Source organism: Haliotis asinina, chromosome 9 (genome assembly GCF_037392515.1).
Source record: "Haliotis asinina isolate JCU_RB_2024 chromosome 9, JCU_Hal_asi_v2, whole genome shotgun sequence".
Lineage (NCBI taxonomy): Eukaryota > Metazoa > Mollusca > Gastropoda > Lepetellida > Haliotidae > Haliotis > Haliotis asinina.
Genome location: NC_090288.1, coordinates 940,893 through 967,540, shown reverse-complemented (window position 1 = coordinate 967,540; position 26,648 = coordinate 940,893). Strand labels below are relative to the sequence as shown.

Genomic DNA, 26,648 nt, shown 5'->3' with positions numbered 1-26,648 from the left:
TTCCACACGTGACATTTCCGGAAAACTGCTAATAAATTTGCAAATATTTCTACATCTTATGAAACTGGCTATTCTATATATCATATTTTATTGATAGATACACGATGATTGCGGCAATTCTGCCACAGATTCATCCATCACATCGGGCTTCCCTTTCTCACTTCCAAAGGCCATGCGACTGGTTTACAATATTTAAATCGTTGCTTAACATAAATGATGTACATGCATTGGACTACATACTATTTATTCTTGATATTTTATATTAAACACACCTTTCCGCCTTCAATAGTCCAAGGGAGGTAACTCGTGTTAACCAGATCAGTAAAATTCGGAGTTGTCTGTCCAGGGGAAATATGTCCATGTCTGACCAAGAGTTCTTCAGCTTCCCAAGTGAATCGTCCCGGGAAAGGTCTTACAGCTTGCCACGCGGCGACGAAGTTTCATTTGAATGAAAGAGACCAACTTTGACTTGGTATCAACTTGATCGCAATCTCATGCTCCCAGCTAGGCGTCTACGTGTTGTTGTTACCAGAATGTAATACTGTTTATCGTTGTTATTTCGAGTGCCATCAATTCTGGCAAAGAGCAGCGATGGAGTCTTAATCGCGTCTTCGAGTCATAACCCCGCAGTGCCGTGTACAGCAGTACAGTGTTAGGACCAATCAGGACGGCAGTCCACTGTGACTGTCAGACCCCATCGCGGCTCTCCGCTCTATCATCTACCCGATGATATGACACTGCGACATTAGTGTACTCAACATCCGTCCAACAACTGTTATATAAGAAGTTAACAATAAAGTGTTCAATATTTTTTTTTCTTATTGTGATATTGTTAATGGATGTGATTAAATATTTAGATTCATATTTCGATGGTAAAGTGATTTCATATTTTACTGACGTTTCGCTCACTATCTATCGCTTGTTTAACTGTTGATTAGAAACATATAATGTAGCGTCATAAGAAATCACGAGTCGGTTGTTTTATGGGCACAGCGTCTTTACACCATCCTTTACATATTTTGATTGAAACATGTGTAAAACAATCAGAGCCGATGATCCTGGACACGAGTAGCTTTCAGCAATCGTTAAATATAAATAATCTATACCTAACCGATTCCGTCAGGCTTTTGATGAAACCCAAGTTTTGACATTGCAGGCATGCATTTCACAAAATAACCATTAATTATTTTCAGGAACAGTGTGAAAATCAAGTGATAAACAGTTCGTCCGTGGCAATGGAAGTCTCCGCGCGTATTGGTGTCATCTTGATCGATCTGCAGAAGGCCTTCACCCTGGGTCAGTGGATGCAGGCGGTTGGTCCTGGTGATGTCACACGCATCGCGCAAGTGTTCTCCCGATCTGCGGACGTCGTGAAGCATCTCTCTGACGATGTGCCACTCCTGTTGACCCGTTGTCTGTTCAGACGGGAACAGGACTTCGAATTTGACTCTGAAGTCGCGAACAGTCTTCAAAACAAAACCTACACAGAGATTATCAAGCCTAACACTAGAATTCTGGATTTCGATCCAGACGCTGTTAAAGCGTGGATTCAAAAACTCAGAGAAGAAAATATTACAACAGTTTTGATTGGTGGGTGCACGACAACCAGTTGCGTGAGACAGAGTTCTATTCAACTTCAGCAGAATTTCAGTCGGAAAGGTGACCCTGGGTTCGTAGTTGATCTGAGTATGTGTGGAGCTCGCGACAGCAACTATCTTAAGCGATGTGTTTTGTGTATGGAGAAGTACTTGAGTGGTTATGACGTGCGTTGCAAGGGGTGTGAGGAGTCTGGAATGATGTCTCCGGTGGATAAAGCCGTGGAAGATATGACGCAAGCAGGAGTCACGGTTGTACAACAATTTGATTGGTCGAAATATCTGAAGAAAGAATAAATCGTTATTGAAGATAGTATGTTTCTGTTTTAAAATGGAAGTGTTGGTCTTTCTCTTCAAGTTTAATCTAGTGTCCTGAAATATAAAGTCTTACATTTGTCATAGACTAAATCATTTCAATAAGATTCCTTAAAACTTCATGTATTCAAACGATCTATTTGTTTCAATATAAGTCCAAAGTGCACCGAAATTCTATCCCCTTTGTCTATGTAATGTATTCGGCAAACATTCGGTGTATCCCCTCTTATCATAACATGCTGTCTTCATCTCTAACACCGACTCTTGTCTTCCCAGTCTCTTGTCCACCATCCTAAACTACCACCCGAGAACGACCACGACGGACGCTCTTGGACACATTTATGTATATCTTCCCTCCCTGAATCGAGATGGTCTTCAGCCACCCATGCTTGCCGTAAAGGAGGACGCCAGGTTCGGTGAAAGAGTTGAGGCATGTTATCGTGTCCCCCTCGTCTGGATTCATTCCTAACACATTTCGGCAATATCTTGTCCAAGCGTCGCATTGCGCCCGCTTTTGTCAATGATCTGAGGTCACCTCCATGACTGACCATGTAAACCAGGCAGGTGTTGTAGGTGTAGGCTTTCACTGTGTTGTCCATGTGACTTGGTCATTACTGGAGGAGATACGCGGAATGTTTGCTGAAAACATTAAACAATGGAAATGGAATTTCGGTGCAATCTGGATTTAAACTGATATTTTACCATCTATTTTGCAACATGAAATAATTTCTTAAAAACCTCGTTAGTGGTTCTCAATACACCATCTACTGGAATTGCATGAAATACTATTTTCATTATGTCCTCATTGCCGAGGTTGAAAGGTAGTTAGTATTGGCTGTTAGATCTGAAGAGACGACGGGCTTGAATATTCGATTGAATTCACCGAGAGCTCGCTTATAAACCCACCGAATGCAAGAGCGAAAACACGGGTAGTGGTCTTCTATATTTGCTGGAGTGATGGAAGTCCATTTTATATCACCATTCTAGAATTGTCTAAAGGAAACATGTTTTGATTCAACGTTACACAATAAAATGACCATCAATGGGCCCTTCCGAAAGAAATGTTTCGTGTAACTTGTGATTCTGAGAGTTGAAAATAACCTATTTGTTCTCAACCTCCCAGAATAACACGCCCGTTTTCCTGAAGTCTGTGCATCAGAAAGGACGACTTATCATCCATTTCGGCAGGAGGAGAGTTTTACAATTGTCTGCAATCGTGTGCGGAAGAAGAGATCATGTCTTTCTCACACATCAAAGTCGACTCACGCGCGCACTCGCTATTATACATACACACTACAAGTGTGAACTCCAGTCATGGAGCAAAACGTCCCTACACTACTGCAAAATGTTAGAGACGTTTTGAAATACAATTATCACCAGGATATGCAGTAACGAGTGCGCAAGGTGGTGTCATGTGAACGCAGGGTGATGTCATGCAAACATATAAATCTGGAATATACGAAATCTGACATGTGGTCACACTTGACCTGTTGCCACGTGGACCTGCTGTGAACAGTACCCGTTCTTAGAACTATGCGAAGTGGCGGGCGGGCGGAGATCGGGGTATTACATTTCTTGACTTTACCTACTTGTTTTGTCGTTATCACAAGGGGGCACGTCCAAGGAAGAAATCGTCAGGTGAACTCTCAGTGACCTTTGGCGGCCCAAACCAACACAGAGGATGATAGGCACGATGGCAGCTTGACGAACTGATTTCTCAACCACCTTGGTCCATATTAACACGCAGGCACAATTACTGCAACAACCTTGAATTGATGCACTTGGAATTACTTCCCTAGTTGTTTATGTGTGAACGATTGTCCTATTTATTTTTTATTTATAAACCTTATACAATGCACACAAGTCACTTGCGAATGTAGTAATGGGATGCAAACACAGAAATATGTCAAGTTCAAACTTAAAAATCTTATTATGCATCTGCCCTCCAAGCGTAGCGTTTCAATGGTTTTCGTGACCTCGCATAATCATTTGTTTCAGTGAGGTCGTCCCATCAAGCTTAATTGATCGCTTGAGCGATGACAATACAGGGGAGGTAAATCTGTCGTTCCAGAATTGCTCGCGTGCATATGTACATTTATGTAAATGAAATAGTTTATATTTTTTGCCAGGAACTAGAATATCGATAAGGGGTAGCATGATCCGCGCTATATTTGTAAATTTGTTGAAATCAAAGACGTATATTCACGTAAACATACGTCTTGGGTTGAAATGTTTGATGGGAGTTTAAGCATAATACTCGCGTCTAATACTAGGCTATGATGTAACCGGAAGCGCTGCATCATCCTATATTTAGACGTTTAGTCTGCGTTTCTTTTCCGGTTGAAACTATTTCTTGTGTACTGGTGTCATAACAGATCAGGTGGTCACCTACGAGATATAGTAAGCCCAATTCTCACCAGTTGAATGTTGCGTGTTTGAATGGTATGTTTACAGTTTGTGTTTACAGCCGACACATGAAAGAGAATGCATGAAAAACACCCCTCCCTTCAAGTCCGTCGTGGACTGTCAGTCACAGCGTGAATATGAATCATACAGTTATTATTGTTTGTGATCAGCTGTGTGTTATTAATTCCGTCAGATAACAACACCTGTCGCCTCACTTCAACGAAACGACTAAGAGGCCAGTGATAAACTTACTAAACTAGGATGAGGCCAATGTCTGTTGAGCTAATGAGAGTCTGTGTTTACAATAGGGTGTTGAGATTTGTCTGTACTGGTATTCATGTGTTGTTAGGGGAAGAGATCATTACTGAATCTTTTTGCGGATCTGGCCTGTTTGTGTGGTGAGTAATTTAGATAATCTTTCGAACATCAGTATGAATAGGTAACATAAGACTTGTTAGGTGGTTTTGTCTTCAACACAGGAAGTCACATCAGACCAGATAGAAATGTACATGATTTGAGTTACCATTGTGACTCTTCCTGTTCCATGTAGATGCATAGTAGGTTTGTGTATATGTATAGTGCTAAAAGTACTTGTGGGATGCTACATGTGCTGAGTGCAATGGGAGTATCTACTAAAGAGGCGTAAAATTAAACACTTGTGTGATTGTACCCTCAGTATATTGTTCAGTATATTGATTACTGGATCATCTGGTCCAGGCTCAATCACTACAAACAAATGTTATATGACTGGAATATTGATGAGTTTAGCAACATTCAGACCAAGAGACCCTATTTTCTTTTATCAAGTGGTATTGATAAAATAAGTGTTAAGATACCATGCAGGTTTTTTTTCAGCACAGACAGAGTTAAGGGTTTTTTTTTTGTAGGTGAACTTATCATTAGTTACAATAATGTTGTGGTGATAGTCATGTTTTTATGTTATCAGTAAAATACAAATCTTCTTTATGAAGATTAATGATTATGATTATATCCACTTCAAAATTAACTGGGATATATATGGTTCAAAACTTACTGACATTAACTGCAGACTGCAGATTTCCGATCCTGTGTTGACAATGTAATGTATATCATTACAGGTAACAGCAACATGGATGGTGACTCCACTACAGCCTTCATTGTTCAAGGAAAATCAAGATTAACACTTGGACTCAGATGATTCATGGTCCAGAGTGATTGGCAGTTCAGTGAAACATATCTGTTTGTTGAATGACCGTGGCACATTTCAGTATTTCCCCAACCATGGTGACTCATGGGATGAAATCAAACATTTTTGCCGATGAGGTTTTACATGAGTCAGGCAATTCCAGCACAACTCTGGTCCCACCACTGATGAACTCCCCCATGTTGAGAAACAGTTCCTTCATTCCTCCAGCAGTAATCTCGCAACCCCCTTGTCAGTGGATTCTTTATGCAGATGTTGGCAACTCAGGGTAAGCACACTGAGTGAGGTGTGTGAGTGAATTCTTTATGTGAATGTTGGCAACTCAGGGTAAGCACACTGAGAGAGGTCTGTGAAGTTGGCTTCTGTGTGATGATGTTGGCAACTGATGGTAAGCACACTGTGTTGGGTCTGTCAGTGGCTTCTGTGTGGTGATGTTGGCAACTCAGGTTAGGCACTTAGAGTGAGGTCTGTCAGTCAATCTGTGTGCCCTTTTGAATTACATACGTGTGCTTCTTTTCAAAAGTTCACCCACTTACTTAAGTCACCCACTGTATGTTATGGTTTATGGTTACATCAAAGACTGATTTCTCCACGACCTTGGGGGAACCAACTGCAAACTTTATGCAGATGAATTGTAGGTGGATTGTGCAACAAATTGCTGGAAAGCATGTTCAGGTATCATGCATGTGAACAGTTGCAGTTTGGTGTAAATTTTTGTTCAGAATCAATCAGTTCTCACTTATTTTTATCATTTATTGAGTTAATGGCAATAATCTTTTCAATGTTACGAATTTGTTAACAATTCATCGGTTCATATGTAAACAGTGTAAAATATTTAGTTTATTACAAATGCCTGAAGAAAGAGGCTGTATTTACAGTTGACACTAGTGAGTGTAAACTAAGCAAGTGTATATTATGAGCTAGATATGATATATGTTGACAGGGTCAGGATCTGGGATCTCATCATCCTCATCCCCAATGCATTGTTCCTATTGTTCTTACTATGGCGTCTCAAGTCCACCGTCTCCAAGCTTAGGACACACACAAGCCCAATCTTCATGGCATTCTATTTTCTTGTGAGTAGCAGTTGATTATAACAGCATGTATGTGTAGAGGCTGTGACGTTTCAGATTCATGTAATGGGATTCGAACCTGGGACCTTCAGATCTGATGTTGGAAACCTTGTCCACATCACCAATAATACTACGACCTGCTGTGCCATGTAGTTAGATGCCGAGTCCTGCTCAGATTCAACAAGAACATGAACACGGTGAGCTCCAGTTTGGGAACCAATTACTTTTGTATTCGACCCCAGGCCTTGCGTGAGGTGAGACGTTCTTGTAAAATGACCCAAGGTGTAGAACCACGGAGGAGGTTGACAAGGTAGGGAAGTGAGGGATGACTCACATCAACATGGAGATGTGTGGATATGTGGAAATAGGCTGATTAGTTCCACAAGATGTTTTCCCCTCATGGCTGAATGGTCCATGAATGTTACATTGTTTTATTGTTTTGCTCATTACAAGAAATAATTTTGAATAGACCAGTGTACAAAATAAAACAATCTTCTGGTTTTCAGTTGGCAACAACAGTCCCAATCTGGTTGTAAGATGAGAACATTTGTATATTAGATCTGTCTGTAAGATATTAATTTTTAACTTACCTTACCATAGGTCTTATGCATATTACCTCAAGCATGACAGTAGAGATCAGACAGACGTTGATTCGCCATTCCCTGAATGGCTACCTCGTGTATCTACGGATGTAGTCACAGAAGTGACTTGATCTCCCTACTCCCTAATTCACTTTTACCTCTAGCATTCGTCTGTTCAGACGTGTTTGTTTCGCTCGGAGTTTTTCCTATATGTGTTGAAAAAAGTTGTCTCTCTACAGGTAGGTGTGTGTTGTTTCCCTAGGTGTGTGGTTAGTTAATTGGATTTAACTTCACTTACCTTGCTACCTCGTGTTGTAAATGTTTTTTCTCTCACTTCGATGGGGGTTTTCCTGCGTCATTTGTGAAGGTGTCATGGCGGGCTAGGAGGTTTTTATTCTGTTGGGGATGCTTCCTCCATCTGTTCTGCCATTTCGTATGGTAATTTCTCCTTATTTTGCCTTCTTTTCATGTGTTTTTTGTTCCACGTGGCATGTTTCGCAGGTAGCGATGTTGGTTGCTGGCCATCGCTGTCGCGAGCTTACAGGCATTCCCACTTCTTGTTGGGGGTGCGCTCTTGCTGCATTTTTTGTGTAGGGGTGTTTTTCCGATCTCCCCTTTAACGTTGATTTTTTGTTTCACGCTTCAGTTTATGTTTATCTGTTGCAGTTAACTGTGTATGACTCGGCAATTTTGTACTATCTGCAAGGGGCAGAAGTCAGCTAAGGATCCCCACCCCTGGTGCCCAGATTGTGCATCACAGGCCAGTTCCCTTGACAGCCGCTGTCAGCATTGTGCATTCGGTGGCGGATTTCAAGACTTTCTATCCGTTCGTAGGAAAAGGTTTACTCGGCGAAAGAGGAGAATGTCTTCCCCAGCTTTGTCCTTAGGTTCCTTACAGGATGACCCGGAGCTATCTACCTTTACAGCGCCAACGCCGACGCCAGGTTTGGATCGCTCGTCAGTTACGCCTGTTTGCTCGTCTCCGGAGCCTCCTCGCTCAGACGCCTTCGTCGACTTATCCCGTCCGGACGCCTTGGCACACCCATAAGTTCAGAGAAGGTCTCTCCTGACGCCAAGCACTTCAGTAAAAGAACCAGCGCCTAGCACATCTGCAGCACCAGCGCCTTTGCCGATGTCAGCGCCTACCTTGATGCCTGAACTTGCTCCAACTTCAACGCCTATGCCTGTGCCAGGGCCTATGCCCATGTCAGCGTCCACGCTAGCTTCAATGGGGACACCCTCACTGGTCCCAGTACCAGCGCCTATACCTACGCCAGCACTTGTTCAGACGCCGGCTCCTGTGCCCAGGATCCCCAGGATCTCGCACACACTGTCCAGACACCCCTTCAACACCAGGGCGAGGCAGAGGCAAGCACCCCTACTCTGGTCGCTGAAGCCTTGGATGTCTACGACTGGGACCTCCCACCAGCCAGACCGTGGTTCCCCGATCTGCGGTGCCTCGTCAGCAGAGATCCGTTTCAGCTCCCAGATTGGCCACACCTTCTGCGTCATCCTCACAGTCAACAACTCCATCCAGATCCGCTGAGGTTCCATCTGCACGGCTGGACCATTTACAGAAGGCATTAAGGGCGAAAGGCTGTTCCTTGCGTGTGGCGAATGCCATAGCCCGAGCTCATCAGGTATCCACCAGATCCCTATATGATGACATTTGAAAACTTTTGTGCTCAGAGATCACAGGATCCCATGACAGCCTCCCCACAGTTTGTGGCGAATTTTTTGATGTTCCTACGCAATTCCAAGCATCTGAAAGGGAGTACGTTGGGTACCTATTTGTCAGCGCTGAACTCCGTCTTGGTGGTCAAAAGCTTTAGATTTCTAAAGTACCAGAGTTGGTTGCATTGCTTAAGGCGTTCAAGTTGGAGGACTGAAGGTCAAGTTCCGCCCTCCAGCTTGGGATCTAAATGTCGTTTTACAACACTTGAGAGGACCCCCATATGAGCCCCGAGAGGATGCCTCTTTCGAACTGTTGTCTAGGAAGACGGTGTTCTTACTAGCCCTAGCTACGGCAGCTAGAGTTCGTGAGATTCATGCCCTGGATGTCACACAAGTGCGCTTTGAACAAGCGAGGCATGGTCGAGTCCACTTGGGTTTACTGTGGGACTTCATTGCCAAGAATCAGCTTCCCAGTCAACCGGACAGACGATTTTCCATCCCGCCTTTATTGACTATCCTGGGACGCCATGATACTGAGGAGGAGTTCCTGTGTCCAGTCAGGGCCCTTAGATGTTATATCCAGAGGTCTGCCTCGAAGAGACGTTCCCGGAAAATCCTGTTTATTCCCTTTCCTTCATCTTGCAAGGGTGAAGTAAACAGAAATACGATTGCCTTATGGCTTCGTTCGACTATCCTGGCGGCGTATGATGCCAAGAAACTTCCCCATCCGACGGCGAACAACCCCCATGAAATCAGAGCTCTGGCGTCCACTATGGCTTTCCACAGGAACTGTACGGTGCCACAAATTATTGAGAGTTCTTTTTGGAAGTCGACCACTGTTTTTGCCTCACACTACCTGAGGGACTTGGCGGTCGAGGACATGGAGGAGCTTTAGTCTTTTGGCCCATTGGTGGTTGCACAGCAACTCACCCGGCCTTCCGCCCATTAGGTAATTATGTTGTTATTACCATTGGTCTTAAGATTAATCTCACCCTCTGGGTGCATCGGTTTCTCTTTGGAGTTCCCCTTGGGTTATCCTTTGTCTTGTTTCCAGGTTTGCCCTGTGACGTTTGGCACTGGTCTCCTGTGTCTCCTGTGCATGTGCTTTGTCTGCTGAAGAGTTGAAGGTCCTCCGGAGTCCACACCACCGTCCTCTCTGTCGAAGCCATATGCATAAGACCTATGGTAAGGTAAGTTAAAAATTTAATAAAATCTAAATATTTTAGATATTTAAATACTTACCTTACCATAGGGCGGTGACTCCCTCCCAATGCTGGATGCTCCTCCCCACTTTGGACTCTTTGGACCTTTTTTTCTGCTGCCAGTAAAAGTGAATTTTGGATGGCTTGCGTTCCCGTGAGTAGGGAGACCACGTCACTTCCGTGACTACATCCGTAGATACACGAGGTAGCCATTCAGGGAATGGCGAATCAACGTCTGTCTGATCTCTGCTAGTGAAGCTTGAAGTAATATGCATAAGACCTATGGTAAGGTAAGTATTTAAATATCTAAAATATTTAGATTTTAATAATTTCAACTTTTCACCTATAATTGTGTTTTGTGCAGGTGTTCCTGGTAGCAGTGATCAGCGTCCTGCGATGTATTGTCTCCATGACGGTCAATGCATCTGTGCTGGCAGGAGATATAGCAGACAAAGTAAGTGTGTCACTTCACTGTAGACTGACTGTCACACTAATACACCCCATGAACGTGTGTCACTTCAATGTAGACTGACTGTCACACTAATACATGACAGTGTTATTGTTAGTAATTTTCTGTGATAAAAGGTATAAGAAATCCTCTATGAAACAGCAAAATATAACACAGGTAAAAAATAAAAAATACTCTATATATATATATACACAGTGGAAGCTGTCTAATTCGGACTCGACCCATATATATATATATATATATATATATATATATATATACACAGTGGAAGCTGTCTAATTCGGACTCGACCCGGACTGACTTTTCTGTCCAAATTACGAGGAGTCTGAATTGGACTCGTGGGTCAAGAGTTAGCTCCCTTGACCTGGAGATGTGCATGAAAGACACAACTACCCTGGTGTAACATGTCTTTGGGGTAATAGCGCAAAAGACGATCATGAACATTATTGCGTATCAGTAGATTATCAAAACTGTAATTCCGTTAATAAATATCACCTCATCCTTTATAAATTTATTGTTAGAATTTTTCTAGCTCCCACTGGTTTCCAATGCAACACACATTTCATGTCTTGTCCAAAAGCTTGAGTGCTAGAAGTGACGTACCATGTTTTTGCGTTACTCGCTATTTTGCGGGGTAACGCCCTTGTATGGAAGCGCATGTGATTCAGTCTTCTCCACAGAAATCAACAAATACACTGTATCATTGGTCAAGCCATTTTGTCACCGCTGAGAAATTACTGGAGTATCGTCTTTTTATAACAAAATCGCATACCATCAGAATGACACTGAGTGAGTCATGTCAGCTTGCTGAACTGCTTTGTTAATTCCTTTTTTTTTTATCACACCTGATAATAAGTTTGAAGTCGGTAATCGGCTAACTACAAAGCACTTCCACCTCAGGCAGTCCAGGTAGTCCGAGGTAATTAGCGATGTTTTCATAGCAAATGGGAGACCCATTGTAAACCCATGGGATTATTTATTGTTTGCAATCCAGTTTTTAAGGCAATATATTGTTCAAGCACCTTCAGGGAGTAGAATTTGCTGAGTTGAAGAATACCTGTGGTGTACCCGGGTGTTGTGACCAAGAATTTCACTTCTCGATGTGTGTCTCATGTTCATCCAGTGGTTTTCATCATTGTTGAAACATTCTTCTCTTGTATTTGAATCATATTGATGCCCTAAAGTTTTAGGATTAACATGTGGTACATGACAAGGAACACTTTACTTCCCAAATTTTGGACATTGGAAGGATGTTAGCAGAAACCTTCTCACAAGCCCTTTATCAGTTTATTGGCTACAGTAACTGCTGGTACACAAAGTCCTGTGTTTCTGTTGAGAGGTGCTGTGTGGTTGTATTCACTAGAGTCAGACATGGGAACATGGTGGAGGAATGTCATTTGTCTCTCACATGTGGGATAAATGTATCTCAAGATTGTTAGGTTATCATGTGATGTAGCCATGGAAAGTCCATGACATGTCCCCAGTACCCAATGTTGATTGTTATGAGGTGCTGAATGAAGGATGTAAGGAACTGCTCTTGGTTATTGTGTTTTCTTGTCTGTCTGTCACCAGTAATGGCTTGTCTAGTCCCTCCCAAACTTCACCTTTATGGATGACCTTGATACAGCTGGAATATTGTAGATGGTTACATTAACACCCCACTCCAGTCTTGTTCCTGAGGTTTAACGTCTGCTGTAACCATGGTAACTTGACTTACAGGTGCTGTGGTTGATCCTGCGTTTTTTCCTGCTGGCAACTGAGCTGTCAGTTGTCTCCTTTGGTCTTGCATTTGGTGAGTACATCAGTCATATACTTTACTTGTCATCACAACTCAAGTCCAGTCCTCAGGGGCTGTGGATGTTGAAACATTGGGGCAGTAGGGTAGCCTAGTGGTTAAAGTGTTCGCTCGTCACCCTGAAGACCCGAGTTCGGTTTCCTGCTTGTGTACAATGTGTGAAGCCAATTTCTGGTGTTCCTTACTGTGTTATTGCTGAAATATTGCTAAAAACAGAGTAAAAACTCACTCACTCCTAATTGCTGGAAGATACAAGTGTAAGTGCTTGTGTCCTCACGTCATCCTTATATGCTGTTCTCCTCCAGGTCACCTTGACAGCCATACAAGCATCCGCTGGGTGATGATCGTCACCTCCGCTGTAGCTCTGGCCTACTCCTGTACCCAGGTGAGAATACATACTGTGACAGTGACTGTGGCTCTGACCTTCTCCTGTAGCCAGGTGAGAATGCTGACTGTGAACTTGACTGTAGCTCTGGCCTACTCCTGTAGCCAGGTGAGAAGAGTGAATGTGACCTTCAGTGTATCTCTGGCCTACTCCTGTGGCCAGGTGAGAATTCTTGGTGTGAGCTTGACTTTGGCTCTGCCCTACTCCTGTAGTTAGGTTAGAACACTGAATATGACCATGACAATACCTCTGGCCTACTCCTGAAGCCAGGTGAGAATACTGAGTGACCTTGATTGTGGCTTTGGTCTACTCCTGTAGCCAGGTGAGAATACTGAATGTGACCTTGACTGTACCTCTGGCCTACTCCTGTAGCCAGGTGAGAATACTGAATGTGACCTTGACTGTGGCTGTGTGTAAGTAATGTACATTTTGCCAGACGTATATGTGCTCTGCTATTGTATGGGATATTTTAGATATTGTACTCTAATGTTTGAGATGTAGCTGTTTGGGCAGCAGCTACAATATCATCTCATGTTTGTCTGTCTTTTGTACGTATATATTTGTTTCTGTCACAGGGAACACTTGAGTTTGTGCGTCCAGACCCAAAATTCCATGTGGAGTCAGGTGCCAATGCAACAGAGAACTTTGACATCTTCGCACATGGTGGCATGATCTTCTGGTTCTCAAGCTCCCTCTTCTTCTCTATTGTAAATATCTATAAGTAAATTTTCATTGCAGTTTGGAAAGTCAAGATTAAGTTTGAAATTTGAAGGTCCAAATGCCATTGTCAGTCATGTATTTTCTTCAGTATATAAGGACTCTGCAATGTAACCAGACAGACATTTCCCGTTATAAATGGAAACATGACACAAGAATGGATATATGGCCCTCTAAATCAGTGTGGGATAAATAATTTCCAATTGACTTTTTGTCAGTGTAATAGACTAAGAGTTATAAGGTTGCAGCCATGAGAGAGTGTGAGAGCTTCTTGTATTGTTCATAGCCTTCTTTCAACTGTCATTTCCTGTTTCAGGTTTATAGTGTAATATTTATCCTTCCATGGACAAACTTGAAGACCAAGCTCTCGCTTCCCTGTAAGTAAACAGGAACAGGAAGTATTACTTGAACTGCCTGAGAGGTTCCATGTTATATATCTGTGTATGCTTGTCAGTGAGGGTTGTTTGTCAGAGTAGGCAGGATTGTGGCTCATAATATCACTCATCAGGTTGTCTGAACTGGACTTTATGAATTATAGGCCAGCATAAGAAAGCTGGGATATTGTCAGCTACATTTAACAACTAACCAACATCAAGGATTCTCTCTTAGAAGTTATTGTCTACATATTTCTGAATAAGAACTGACTTCAATGTTTTATTAAAAGCATGCATTTTTTAACCCCCCGGCATGGAATGCAGGGGGATATAGTTGGCACCTTGTCAGAATGTCTGTCCGTCCGTCCATAATCAGTTTGTTTCTGGAGCAGAACTCAGAAATCGTTCAATATTTTTAGACCAAAATTGACAGATATAATAATCTGAATCTATGGTTGTGCCTTTTGCTATTTACAGATTTTTGGCATTTTTATTTTCTTCATGCTTCGTTTCCGGAGCAGAACTGAAAAACTGTTCAATATGTTTCTGCAAAACTTGGGAGATATATCAATCAGAACCTAAAGTGGTGCCTTTTGCTGTTTACAGGTTTTTGTGATTTATTATTTGGTTTCCATAGAAACATTTCGGACTTAGTCTCAAAATGGAGGGATGGGCTTCTTTTCCAGAGCAGAACTCAAAAAAATGTTCAATATTTTTCTGCAAAACTTGTTAGATACATCAGTCAGAACCTAAAGTGGTGCCTTTTGGTAATTACAGGTTTTTGTGATTTATTATTTTCTCGATTCCAATGGAAACGTTTCGGACTTAGTCTCAAAAGTGAGAGGTGTGTTTCGTTTTTGGAGCACATCTCAAAAAGCTCCTAATATCTGTCAGCAAAACTTGGTAGGCATATGTAGCAGACCCCAGCATGGTGCCTTTTGCTATTTACAGGTTTTTGTGATTTATAATTTTCTCGGTTTCCATGGAAATGTTTCGGACTCAAAATGGAGGGATGGGCTTCATTCCCGGAGCACAACTCAAAAAACTTCTAAATGTCTTTAAAAAAACTTGGCAGATGTGTAGGGAAGAGCCTAAAGTGGTGCCTTTTGCTATTTACATTTTAGGATTTTTATTTTTCCCGTTTTCCATTGAAACAATTCTGAGTTAGTCTCAAAATGGAGGGATAGGCTTCATTTCCAGAGCACAACTCAAAAACCGTTTCATATCTTCAAAAGATCTTGGCAGATACATGAGACAGGTCTTGAAGTAGTGCCTTTTACTGTTTACAGATATATGGCATTTATATTTTTCATGACTTCCATGGAAACGATTCAAACTTAATCAAAGAAACCATCAAGTAACTGTCAGATTATTTGTCGGTTTCAAATATGTAGGGTCCGGGGGGATATGCCATCCACTGATGACTCTTGTTGAATCTGTGTACATTTGGCACCAATGTGCCCACTGTAAATCTTCACAATACACAAACTAGCTTAACGTCAGACTTGTATTACAAAGTGTTCTGTTGCTGTTTCAGCAAAGAAGTCCTTCTACTACTATTCTCTGTTCCTTGCCATCTTGAACCTGACTCAGGCCATCGGCAGTGGACTCATCTACTTCAGTGTAGGGAGGGGTCTGTGGTAGGTTCACGAGTGGACTCGTCTACTTCAGTGTATTTAGGGGTCTGTGGTATGTTCATGAGTGGTCTCATCTACTTCAGTGTGGGGAGGGGTCTGTGGTAGATTCATGAGTGGACTCTTCTACTTCAATGTGGGGAGGGGTCTGTGGTATGTTCATGAGTGGTCTCATCTACTTCAGTGTGGGGAGGGTGTGTGTGGTAGATTCATGAGTGGACTCGTCTACTTCAGTGTGGGGAGGGGTCTGTGGTATTTTCATGAAGTAAAACATTATAAAATGTGACACAACACTGACATGTCAAGTAGCTGAGATCATGATATGTATGGGCACTGTCAGTGATACCATTGTGATGATTATTAATCAGACATGTCTGAGGCAGGACCAAAACTTAAATTCTGCTTGGTGGGCTGAATGGGGATGGCCTTTTCCTGTCAAACTTACAAAATATGCACTTGTCATCTCTGAAATGAGCCAAAGACATTTTTAGTCCCACAGTATGTTCAAAAACTCTGTTGGTCATGCTTTAGAGTATATCTAACAAATGTTGAAGTCTACATGAACAGACAGATGACACCTGGTGAGATGCAACTTGGCAAGTCAGTGTGGTGATTGTTGAGAAAACTCACATCAGTGTCCTAGTTATCATGTTTAAAGCATAATGTTGCTTCTGTCTTGTCATGTTTTGAGGTACTGTGTTGCCATAGCGTTCAGACAACTTGTTTGCCATGTTTCAGTGTGGTGGATGTAACGACGTATGTCTACTTCACATGTTTCCATCCCCTCGTTTACGGGACATTTTTGAGGGAGTTCTTCAGGTACTGTACAGTCAGTGGAACTTGCGTTTGATACACTATATCCCCATGCATGTGCACCACTGTGAAACAGCAAGGAGTAGGGGCAGATAACTCCTTCACACGCTGACACCATCATCACAGACTGGGCGACCAATCACATGATCCTCACTGTTGTGTCTCCAGATTGTTGTGATTGACAAAATAGCTTCGTTATTAACCTTGTGTACCGACTCCGATATGTACCCTGATGCTATGCTGAAATCTGATCTTATTGTGGAATGAAATTCTCCCTAACAATGACTTGTTACTTAACATATTTCATCTATATTCAGCAAAGCACTTGTACCTCCACACCCTACGAATGTCATCTACAGATGATATACATCTCACGTAGATCTTTTCCTGCACCATTGCTTCTGCTACTTACACGAGTTATCGGTCATCGTCACTGAGTTATTTGTTAATGTCTGTTAATGTCAGTTGCTCATCAAGGCCTGGCATTGATTCTGTTCTTAATCTATCCTGAGACCTGTCAGTCACAATCCTTAGTTCTCCATTGACATGTAAATCCTTCTCAGTCCTTTCCAAGATCTGTCAGTCATTATCCTCCATCCTTCCCAAGATCTGTCAGTCATTATCCCCCATCCATCTCAAGATCTGTCAGTCATTACCCTCCATCCTTCTCAAGACCTGTCGATCATTATCCTCCATCCTTCCCAAGATCTGTCAATCATTACCCTCCATCCTTCCCAAGACTTGTCAATCATTATTCTCCATCCATCCCAAGATCTGTCAACCATTATCCTCCATCCTTCCCAAGACCTGTCAATCACTATTCTCCATACGTCCAAGGGTCTGTCAGTCTTTATCTTCCTTCCTTCCAAAGACCTGTCAATCATTGTCCTCCATCCTTCCCAAGATCTGTCAATCATTAACCTGCATCTTTCCCAGGAGCTGTCATTCATTGTTCTCCATCCATCCCAAGATCATAGGCATAGCTACTAGTTTTACATTCATTTCTGTGATGTTCTAGTTGTTTTACTGTCCTTCGTCGACAGATTTTTATAATACTCATATATTCCATTTTAATGTTCCGTTCCCGTCACGATATGGCTGAAATATTGCCGATGTGACATTAAATTTTAACTCACTCACTCACTCACCCAAGACTTGTAAATCATTATCCTTCATCCCTCCAAAGATCTGTCAGTCATTATCCTCTGTCCATGCCAAGACCTATTTATCATTATCCCGTGCCCATGTCCATGCCAAGAACTGTTTATCATTATCCTGTGCCCCTGTGCCCATGTCCATGCCAAGACCTGTTTATCATTATCCTGTGCCCCTGTGCCCATGTCCATGCCAAGACCTGTTTATCATTATCCTGTGCCCATGTCCATGCCAAGACCTGTTTATCATTATCCTGTGCCCCTGTGCCCATGTCCATGCCAAGACCTGTTTATCATTATCCTGTGCCCATGTCCATGCCAAGACCTGTTTATCATTATCCTGTGCCCATGTCCATGCCAAGACCTGTTTATCATTATCCTGTGCCCATGTCCATGCCAAGACCTGTTTATCATTATCCTGTGCCCATGTCCATGCCAAGACCTGTTTATCATTATCCTGTGCCCATGTCCATGCCAAGACCTGTTTATCATTATCCTGTGCCCATGTCCATGCCAAGACCTGTTTATCATTATCCTGTGCCCATGTCCATGCCAAGACCTGTTTATCATTATCCCGTGCCCATGTCCATGCCAAGACCTGTTTATCATTATCCTGTGCCCATGTCCATGCCAAGACCTGTTTATCATTATCCTGTGCCCATGTCCATGCCAAGACCTGTTTATCATTATCCTGTGCCCCTGTGCCCATGTCCATGCCAAGACCTGTTTATCATTATCCTGTGCCCATGTCCTTGCCAAGACCTGTTTATCATTATCCTGTGCCCCTGTGCCCATGTCCATGCCAAGACCTGTTTATCATTATCCCGTGCCCATGTCCATGCCAAGACCTGTTTATCATTATCCTGTGCCCATGTCCATGCCAAGACCTGTTTATCATTATCCTGTGCCCCTGTGCCCATGTCCATGCCAAGACCTGTTTATCATTATCCTGTGCCCCTGTGCCCATGTCCATGCCAAGACCTGTTTATCATTATCCTGTGCCCATGTCCTTGCCAAGACCTGTTTATCATTATCCTGTGCCCATGTCCATGCCAAGACCTGTTTATCATTATCCCGTGCCCATGTCCATGCCAAGACCTGTTTATCATTATCCTGTGCCCATGTCCATGCCAAGACCTGTTTATCATTATCCTGTGCCCCTGTGCCCATGTCCATGCCAAGACCTGTTTATCATTATCCTGTGCCCATGTCCTTGCCAAGACCTGTTTATCATTATCCTGTGCCCATGTCCTTGCCAAGACCTGTCCTTCATAATCATACATCATTCCCAAGAGCTGTCTATTCTTATCCTACTTCCTCCCCATGATCTGGAGTCATTATCCTCCATCCTTCCCATGACCAAGAGTACAGATACAAAATCAAACAAAATCAACAAACTTATTGTCTTCTTGTCAGTCATTGTTGTGTGACCTTGCCCTTGCAGCATTTCCATCCCAAGCATCCCGTTCTCCTACAAGCACCAGGTGGATGAGATCCCTGACGAGGACACGCTCAGCCTGCCGTACCAGACACCCTTCGAGCGGGACAAGGATGAGGGTGTTGCCTTCAGCAACAGCTTTGACAGCACCCACTTCAACCGACAGAGTCAAGCCAGTTCACCAAATGGCTCTGTGAACACTGTGCCACCTAGTCTGTCCCTCAACAGCGAATACTATCAGGCCTCGGCCTGAAGGGAGATAACTGCCAACGTCTCATCGCACTAGGATCTTTGATGTTGTGAAGTACCTTTGATATGCTGTTGTAGAAGTCCAGACAGGGATCCCCAGAATGACAACATCTAATATTTGTTGTTGTTGTGCTGTTTGTGATGTAGATAATGCAATTGTGTGGATCCCTTGATCTGCATACATGCACATGTAAAATGATGGCGGAGCTGATGGTGTAAATGGACACTGTGTGACACTGCCTTGTTGCCTATAGGAAGGATTTAACCAACACTTAAACTTTGTGACAACTTGAGAATTCTTGCCATACTCGGTAATAGGACAAGAGGAATATTGTGACGTTTTTCTGTGAATCTGTGAGTCTGTGACTTAAGGAATCTGAGATGTTTCTGTGAAGTCATCCCAAGTGAACTTCTTGTCTGCTTCTTTGTGTAGTTTTCTAGTCTGCTGAGATGTGGTTGGAGAGACTTCATATAGCAACATTGTTCTGTGTGGAGATAGGGACGCCCCTCCACTGGACGAGATCTGAACAATCAGATGCTCATTCTGTTGAGACTGGTGAGTGTCAGGTGAGACTGGTGAGTCTGTCAGATGAGACTTTGAATCAAATGGGAAACACAATATGTCATAATGACACTGCTTGAACATGATTATTTATTTTTAATAAATTTGATAATTTTGTGTGTTTTGCTATTCTCAGCTGATTTGTATTTTTATGCATGAATATTATGATTTGTACTCTGTGATGTTTTTTAAGGCAGAAGTTACTGAAATAACTTCAGTAGCCATGGTAACCATCACCCAACATTTTTGAAAGATAACCTGTCAAGGAAACACTGAGGAAAGAAATATTTTGCCTCGATATGTTACCATGGTTACATGAAATGCGTGACATATTTGCCCTGTACAGAACAAAACCACAAAGAGGATCCCTATCTGTTACCTCTACAGAGGTAACGGGTCACTCAGGTGAACCTTCATATCATCATCAGGCTGTTATGTTTGGATTTGCGGGATCAGGACTCCACCGACCCTTCCATACTTGAAAGTAAATAAACATGCAACCAGCAGTATGTGGAAAGTACTCAATGGCATAAAACTCCACAACAAAGCTCAGCTTGATGGTCTTAATTCACCAACCATATCTGATTTTGTGCATGATATAGGTGAGAGTTGTGTCCCAAGATACACTGATTGTTGTGACAGACTTCAGAAGAGGATGGTTGCTGGCTTCAGTGAAAATCACAGTGGCCAGGAGTGAGTCGTGACAAACAGAAACATAATGATCTGATGTTTATTATATGAGTAGATGTTTGTTTTGTAGCATGTTTAGCTCAGCAGTATTTACACTTATATGATGAACAAAGATAGTTGCCATTGAGTTGTGGGAATGACTATTTATGTAACTTTTTATAGCCCTTTAAGCCTCGGTAATGTATCATAATATTGTACATGTGATTATATAGATGTTTTGTTTGTGTTTCCTACTGATTCCCACCAGGTCATCTAGACAAGGATTGTTCTATAGACAGTGTAACTATGATATTTCATACCACTAGATGATGATTTGTAATACATATTGCCTGTTGACATCATGAAGAAATGTGCTGTTGATATATGTGATAAACACAAATGCACTGTTTATAAACATGATTAACATAAGTATATAACCTCGTCTCTGGTCCTGTAGATGAGGTTCAGGTTAGCAACTGGTCCAGGGTTATTTCCTCTGAAGAGATGTGTCCCATAGTTGTACCAGCACCATATTATCTTTCCCTCCAAAGTTTCGAGTTTGAGGTTTGTCATCACCCATCGTACTGCTGGCTATCATCAATGTGGCAAATGTTTATGACTTGCATCACTGACGAATTCAAACCACAATTTAAACTGTAGACATCTGTTAGTATCTACAGGAGGGCCACAAAGTCCTGAGTTTTGTTTAGCAGGTTTGCATATTTATGGTGTATTATTTTATAAGGCTGAAATAATAAAAACTCATAGTTGAGTTATTAAGTGTAAATACATATATGAGAATATTTATAGGCAACCCATGGTAACGCAACTCAATGTTGCACTTAAATGTAGGCTTTCTGAATCTACTGATACATATATTGTAGTAACACCACCCTTGTAGGTAGCAGAATACAGGACATTTAGTTGTCATCTGCCACGATCTGACTCCTACAAGGTTGTCAGTATCAGGTAGTCCTAGTGCCGTCGACCCTGTTAGATTCCAGGGCTGGCTTGATGTGTGCTGACATACACCTAAACATGTACGTCATGTAGTGTGTGAGTTTGTACTCCCTCGTCTCACTGTAATATTGAACTAAGTAGTTCTATATTGATTTGACGCCTCCAAAGGTGTATGTGATATGTGTGGATTGTTTTGTTGTGTACATTATTAAAAATTCTCCCGCACTTACTCCATGATAGTGTCAAGGCTGTGACATGATAGTGATTGATGTGTTTTTACACTTTTGAAATACATGTACTCATTGAAGAACAAATGTAATACTTATCTGCCAGAGTTTTATTAAGACTGAGTTATACGTTTGCAGAGAAGAGTTATCTCCCTTCAATTACATTTTATTGAAAGTGTGTAGCAAAATGGCTGAAGAAAAGGACATTATGAAAAGTTCATGCTGCTGGAGTTGTTGATTAATGAATACTTCTCTTTGACTGGCATTTTGTAAACGTGTAATACTGTTGTGATATACTGCAGCACAGGACAGATGTATGTACACTTAACAAGGACTAAGCAAGACAGCATGCGAAGTGATTAACAATATAATAGAGAAGTTGTCAAACATTCCTCATGTATATGTCAACTAAACTATGAGTAATGAAAGAAAAAATTATTCCTGTCCTTTTTGAATTGTTTTGTCAAGTTAACTCTGTGTGCGTGCTTGCATGTTTTTGGAAATAAATAATTGTAAATGGTTAAGTCCTCTAGATGTACACAGTAAGTCACCCAGACTGACCAACAGTTGGCAGATTGGTCATAATAATGATTAACATATATCAAATTGTAGTTCCTTCACAGCCTTGTGTAATCTCCTCTCAGCAACTCAAACTGTCCCATGCCATATATCTCTAACTTGTATGAATTTAAACTGTTTATTTGTTTCTTTATAAACCCATAGTTTTTCATAAGATGACTTCAGTTTTTAAGGAATCTGAGAGAACTCATGAGTTGTGTCAGACATTCACAGGTGGCAGGAAAACTTGATGACTGTTACTTTTGTGTTTTAGTATACTTATGGACACAGAAGCATAATGTTGCTTACATGACTTGACAAAGAGACAGGTGGTGTTGTCTGGCCATCTCCCGACTAGTGACAGGTGGTGTTGTCTGGCCATCTCCAGACTAGTGACAGGTGGTGTTGTCTGGCCATCTCCAGACTAGTGACAGGTGGTGTTGTCTGGCCATCTCCCGACTAGAGACAGGTGGTGTTGTCTGGCCATCTCCAGACTAGAGACAGGTGGTGTTGTCTGGCCATCTCCCGACTAGTGACAGGTGGTGTTGTCTGGCCATCTCCCGACTAGTGACAGGTGGTGTTGTCTGGCCATCTCCAGACTAGTGACAGGTGGTGTTGTCTGGCCATCTCCCGACTAGTGACAGGTGGTGTTGTCTGGCCATCTCCAGACTAGTGACAGGTGGTGTTGTCTGGCCATCTCCCGACTAGTGACAGGTGGTGTTGTCTGGCCATCTCCAGACTAGTGACAGGTGGTGTTGTCTGGCCATCTCCCGACTAGTGACAGGTGGTGTTGTCTGGCCATCTCCCGACTAGTGACAGGTGGTGTTGTCTGGCCATCTCCCGACAAGTGACAGGTGGTGTTGTCTGGCCATCTCCCGACTAGTGACAGGTGGTGTTGTCTGGCCATCTCCCGACTAGTGACAGGTGGTGTTGTCTGGCCATCTCCAGACTAGTGACAGGTGGTGTTGTCTGGCCATCTCCCGACTAGTGACAGGTGGTGTTGTCTGGCCATCTCCCGACTAGTGACAGGTGGTGTTGTCTGGCCATCTCCAGACTAGTGACAGGTGGTGTTGTCTGGCCATCTCCCGACTAGTGACAGGTGGTGTTGTCTGGCCATCTCCAGACTAGTGACAGGTGGTGTTGTCTGGCCATCTCCAGACTAGTGACAGGTGGTGTTGTCTGGCCATCTCCAGACTAGTGACAGGTGGTGTTGTCTGGCCATCTCCCGACTAGTGACAGGTGGTGTTGTCTGGCCATCTCCCGACTAGTGACAGGTGGTGTTGTCTGGCCATCTCCAGACTAGTGACAGGTGGTGTTGTCTGGCCATCTCCAGACTAGTGACAGGTGGTGTTGTCTGGCCATCTCCCGACTAGTGACAGGTGGTGTTGTCTGGCCATCTCCCGACTAGTGACAGGTGGTGTTGTCTGGCCATCTCCAGACTAGTGACAGGTGGTGTTGTCTGGCCATCTCCCGACTAGTGACAGGTGGTGTTGTCTGGCCATCTCCAGACTAGTGACAGGTGGTGTTGTCTGGCCATCTCCCGACTAGTGACAGGTGGTGTTGTCTGGCCATCTCCCGACTAGTGACAGGTGGTGTTGTCTGGCCATCTCCCGACTAGTGACAGGTGGTGTTGTCTGGCCATCTCCCGACTAGTGACAGGTGGTGTTGTCTGGCCATCTCCAGACTAGTGACAGGTGGTGTTGTCTGGCCATCTCCCGACTAGTGACAGGTGGTGTTGTCTGGCCATCTCCCGACTAGTGACAGGTGGTGTTGTCTGGCCATCTCCCGACTAGTGACAGGTGGTGTTGTCTGGCCATCTCCAGACTAGTGACAGGTGGTGTTGTCTGGCCATCTCCCGACTAGTGACAGGTGGTGTTGTCTGGCCATCTCCCGACTAGTGACAGGTGGTGTTGTCTGGCCATCTCCCGACTAGTGACAGGTGGTGTTGTCTGGCCATCTCCAGACTAGTGACAGGTGGTGTTGTCTGGCCATCTCCCGACTAGAGACAGGTGGTGTTGTCTGGCCATCTCCCGACTAGTGACAGGTGGTGTTGTCTGGCCATCTCCCGACTAGTGACAGGTGGTGTTGTCTGGCCATCTCCCGACTAGTGACAGGTGGTGTTGTCTGGCCATCTCCCGACTAGTGACAGGTGGTGTTGTCTGGCCATCTCCAGACTAGTGACAGGTGGTGTTGTCTGGCCATCTCCCGACTAGTGACAGGTGGTGTTGTGTGGCCATCTCCCGACTAGTGACAGGTGGTGTTGTCTGGCCATCTCCCGACTAGTGACAGGTGGTGTTGTCTGGCCATCTCCCGACTAGTGACAGGTGGTGTTGTCTGGCCATCTCCCGACTAGTGACAGGTGGTGTTGTCTGGCCATCTCCCGACTAGTGACAGGTGGTGTTGTCTGGCCATCTCCAGACTAGTGACAGGTGGTGTTGTCTGGCCATCTCCCGACTAGTGACAGGTGGTGTTGTCTGGCCATCTCCCGACTAGTGACAGGTGGTGTTGTCTGGCCATCTCCCGACTAGTGACAGGTGGTGTTGTCTGGCCATCTCCCGACTAGTGACAGGTGGTGTTGTCTGGCCATCTCCCGACTAGTGACAGGTGGTGTTGTCTGGCCATCTCCCGACTAGTGACAGGTGGTGTTGTCTGGCCATCTCCCGACTAGTGACAGGTGGTGTTGTCTGGCCATCTCCCGACTAGTGACAGGTGGTGTTGTCTGGCCATCTCCAGACTAGTGACAGGTGGTGTTGTCTGGCCATCTCCCGACTAGTGACAGGTGGTGTTGTCTGGCCATCTCCAGACTAGTGACAGGTGGTGTTGTCTGGCCATCTCCCGACTAGTGACAGGTGGTGTTGTCTGGCCATCTCCAGACTAGTGACAGGTGGTGTTGTCTGGCCATCTCCCGACTAGTGACAGGTGGTGTTGTCTGGCCATCTCCAGACTAGTGACAGGTGGTGTTGTCTGGCCATCTCCCGACTAGTGACAGGTGGTGTTGTCTGGCCATCTCCAGACTAGTGACAGGTGGTGTTGTCTGGCCATCTCCCGACTAGTGACAGGTGGTGTTGTCTGGCCATCTCCCGACTAGTGACAGGTGGTGTTGTCTGGCCATCTCCCGACTAGTGACAGGTGGTGTTGTCTGGCCATCTCCCGACTAGTGACAGGTGGTGTTGTCTGGCCATCTCCCGACTAGTGACAGGTGGTGTTGTCTGGCCATCTCCCGACTAGTGACAGGTGGTGTTGTCTGGCCATCTCCAGACTAGTGACAGGTGGTGTTGTCTGGCCATCTCCCGACTAGTGACAGGTGGTGTTGTCTGGCCATCTCCCGACTAGTGACAGGTGGTGTTGTCTGGCCATCTCCCGACTAGTGCAATTCTCTCAGTTATGATGTTTGTGTTTTTTGTCATATATTTTCATACCTGTAAATAAATCAGTCATTACGTGATGTCAACTGTGCATGCAAATTTAAGTAAATAAATTTGAAATGTGGTTTAAAATGTTTTTGAAGGTTGTGGTTTGTTGGAAGCTGTTGTCACTTTAGGTAGAAGCCTCCTTCGATGACTGAACATCTGTCCACAGAGGAGAAGGTCGGTACTTACCGTTCTTTACACTCCGTCCTATAGAAGGCCCCTTGCTTTAAATTTACTCCGGATCTCTGGGGCTTTGTTTTAATATAGGTACACAGATCATGTAGGAACTATACTGCATAAAGAAGTAAGTAATAGTTTTAAATTTAGTTTTTCTATCTTGTTGAGAGAGATAATAGTCGTGCCTGTTGTCGATTGCTCTGTGTTTCACTCGGTGCGTTGATGTGGTCACAGTCATATAGTTTACTGTATCCATAACATTGGTAAATATATCTTAATGAACTCTTCATGAAAGATGTCTGCATATATGGATGTTATGTAATTTCTAGGTCATGTAGGATACTAATACTACACATCCACGTCTTGTTTGCAGAGAATATGGTCAGGCATTTGTAAGTAATGCTATCATACTATCATAATACTGTTATGCATTATAACACGATGTTGGCGGCAACTGTCGAGACATACCACATCTACAATACCAGCCCGGTTTAATACCATCTTCATGATTTATGGCTTTCGACAGTAAACCAACACCAGAAGAACTGTCAACAGATTGAGTGCAAATCGGGCTTCGCCTTGTCGTCCACGAACGTCTCAAGTAACAGTACGGATAGCCGGAGGGGACATCTCTGTATCAGGAAATGGCAATGTCATTGTGCAGTGTACCTCACATAAAGACGTCTTGCCAACAGCACAATCCGTGTATGCCCTCGAGCTTTCCTTCCCTACATTATGTTAAACAAGTTGCTATTCTTTAATGTTATCTACCTTGTCACCCGTTTACTACCTTTCAAACAACTCATCCATGACTCATTTACGCTCTCGAGCCCCTAACTTTCTGAAATTTGTGAGTTTAAGTGAATTTAGAGTGCATGATTGTATGATTGACCGACAACAACTGTAGACCAAACCCCCTATTAAAGTAATGTGTACTCACATCCCCAAGAGATAGGTCTCAGAAACGTAGAAACGTGACCAGGACAGGCTTACCTCACCAGTTTGTGCGTTGCCCAAGGCTAACCTAA

The 26,648-nt window shown here is 43.5% G+C and overlaps 2 protein-coding genes across 5 annotated transcripts; both read left to right on the top strand.

The window, feature by feature from the left end:
• Window positions 1-336: 336 nt before the first annotated feature.
• LOC137296067 (uncharacterized) lies at window positions 337-1,900 on the top strand. Its single transcript, XM_067827723.1, has 2 exons — window positions 337-472; window positions 1,194-1,900. Exons 1-2 carry the CDS (start codon window positions 449-451, stop codon window positions 1,890-1,892), a joined length of 723 nt encoding a protein of 240 aa, XP_067683824.1. The 5' UTR covers window positions 337-448; the 3' UTR covers window positions 1,893-1,900.
• A 2,281-nt stretch (window positions 1,901-4,181) lies between these two features.
• Window positions 4,182-25,530, top strand: LOC137296066 (transmembrane protein adipocyte-associated 1 homolog). Of its 4 annotated transcripts, XM_067827721.1 has the most exons (12): window positions 4,182-4,310; window positions 4,666-4,714; window positions 5,414-5,767; window positions 6,443-6,575; window positions 10,394-10,483; window positions 12,218-12,290; window positions 12,599-12,678; window positions 13,254-13,385; window positions 13,712-13,772; window positions 15,307-15,409; window positions 16,142-16,222; window positions 18,815-19,739. In XM_067827721.1, the coding sequence occupies exons 3-12, from the start codon at window positions 5,544-5,546 to the stop codon at window positions 19,059-19,061; spliced, it is 1,224 nt and encodes a 407-aa protein (XP_067683822.1). In that variant the 5' UTR covers window positions 4,182-4,310; window positions 4,666-4,714; window positions 5,414-5,543; the 3' UTR covers window positions 19,062-19,739. The 4 variants fall into 4 exon arrangements, with proteins under 4 accessions (XP_067683822.1, XP_067683820.1, XP_067683821.1 ...); XM_067827719.1 differs by lacking the exon at window positions 4,666-4,714 and having other exon boundaries at window positions 4,198-4,310; window positions 18,815-25,530; XM_067827720.1 differs by having other exon boundaries at window positions 4,207-4,714; window positions 18,815-20,720.
• Window positions 25,531-26,648: the final 1,118 nt, after the last annotated feature.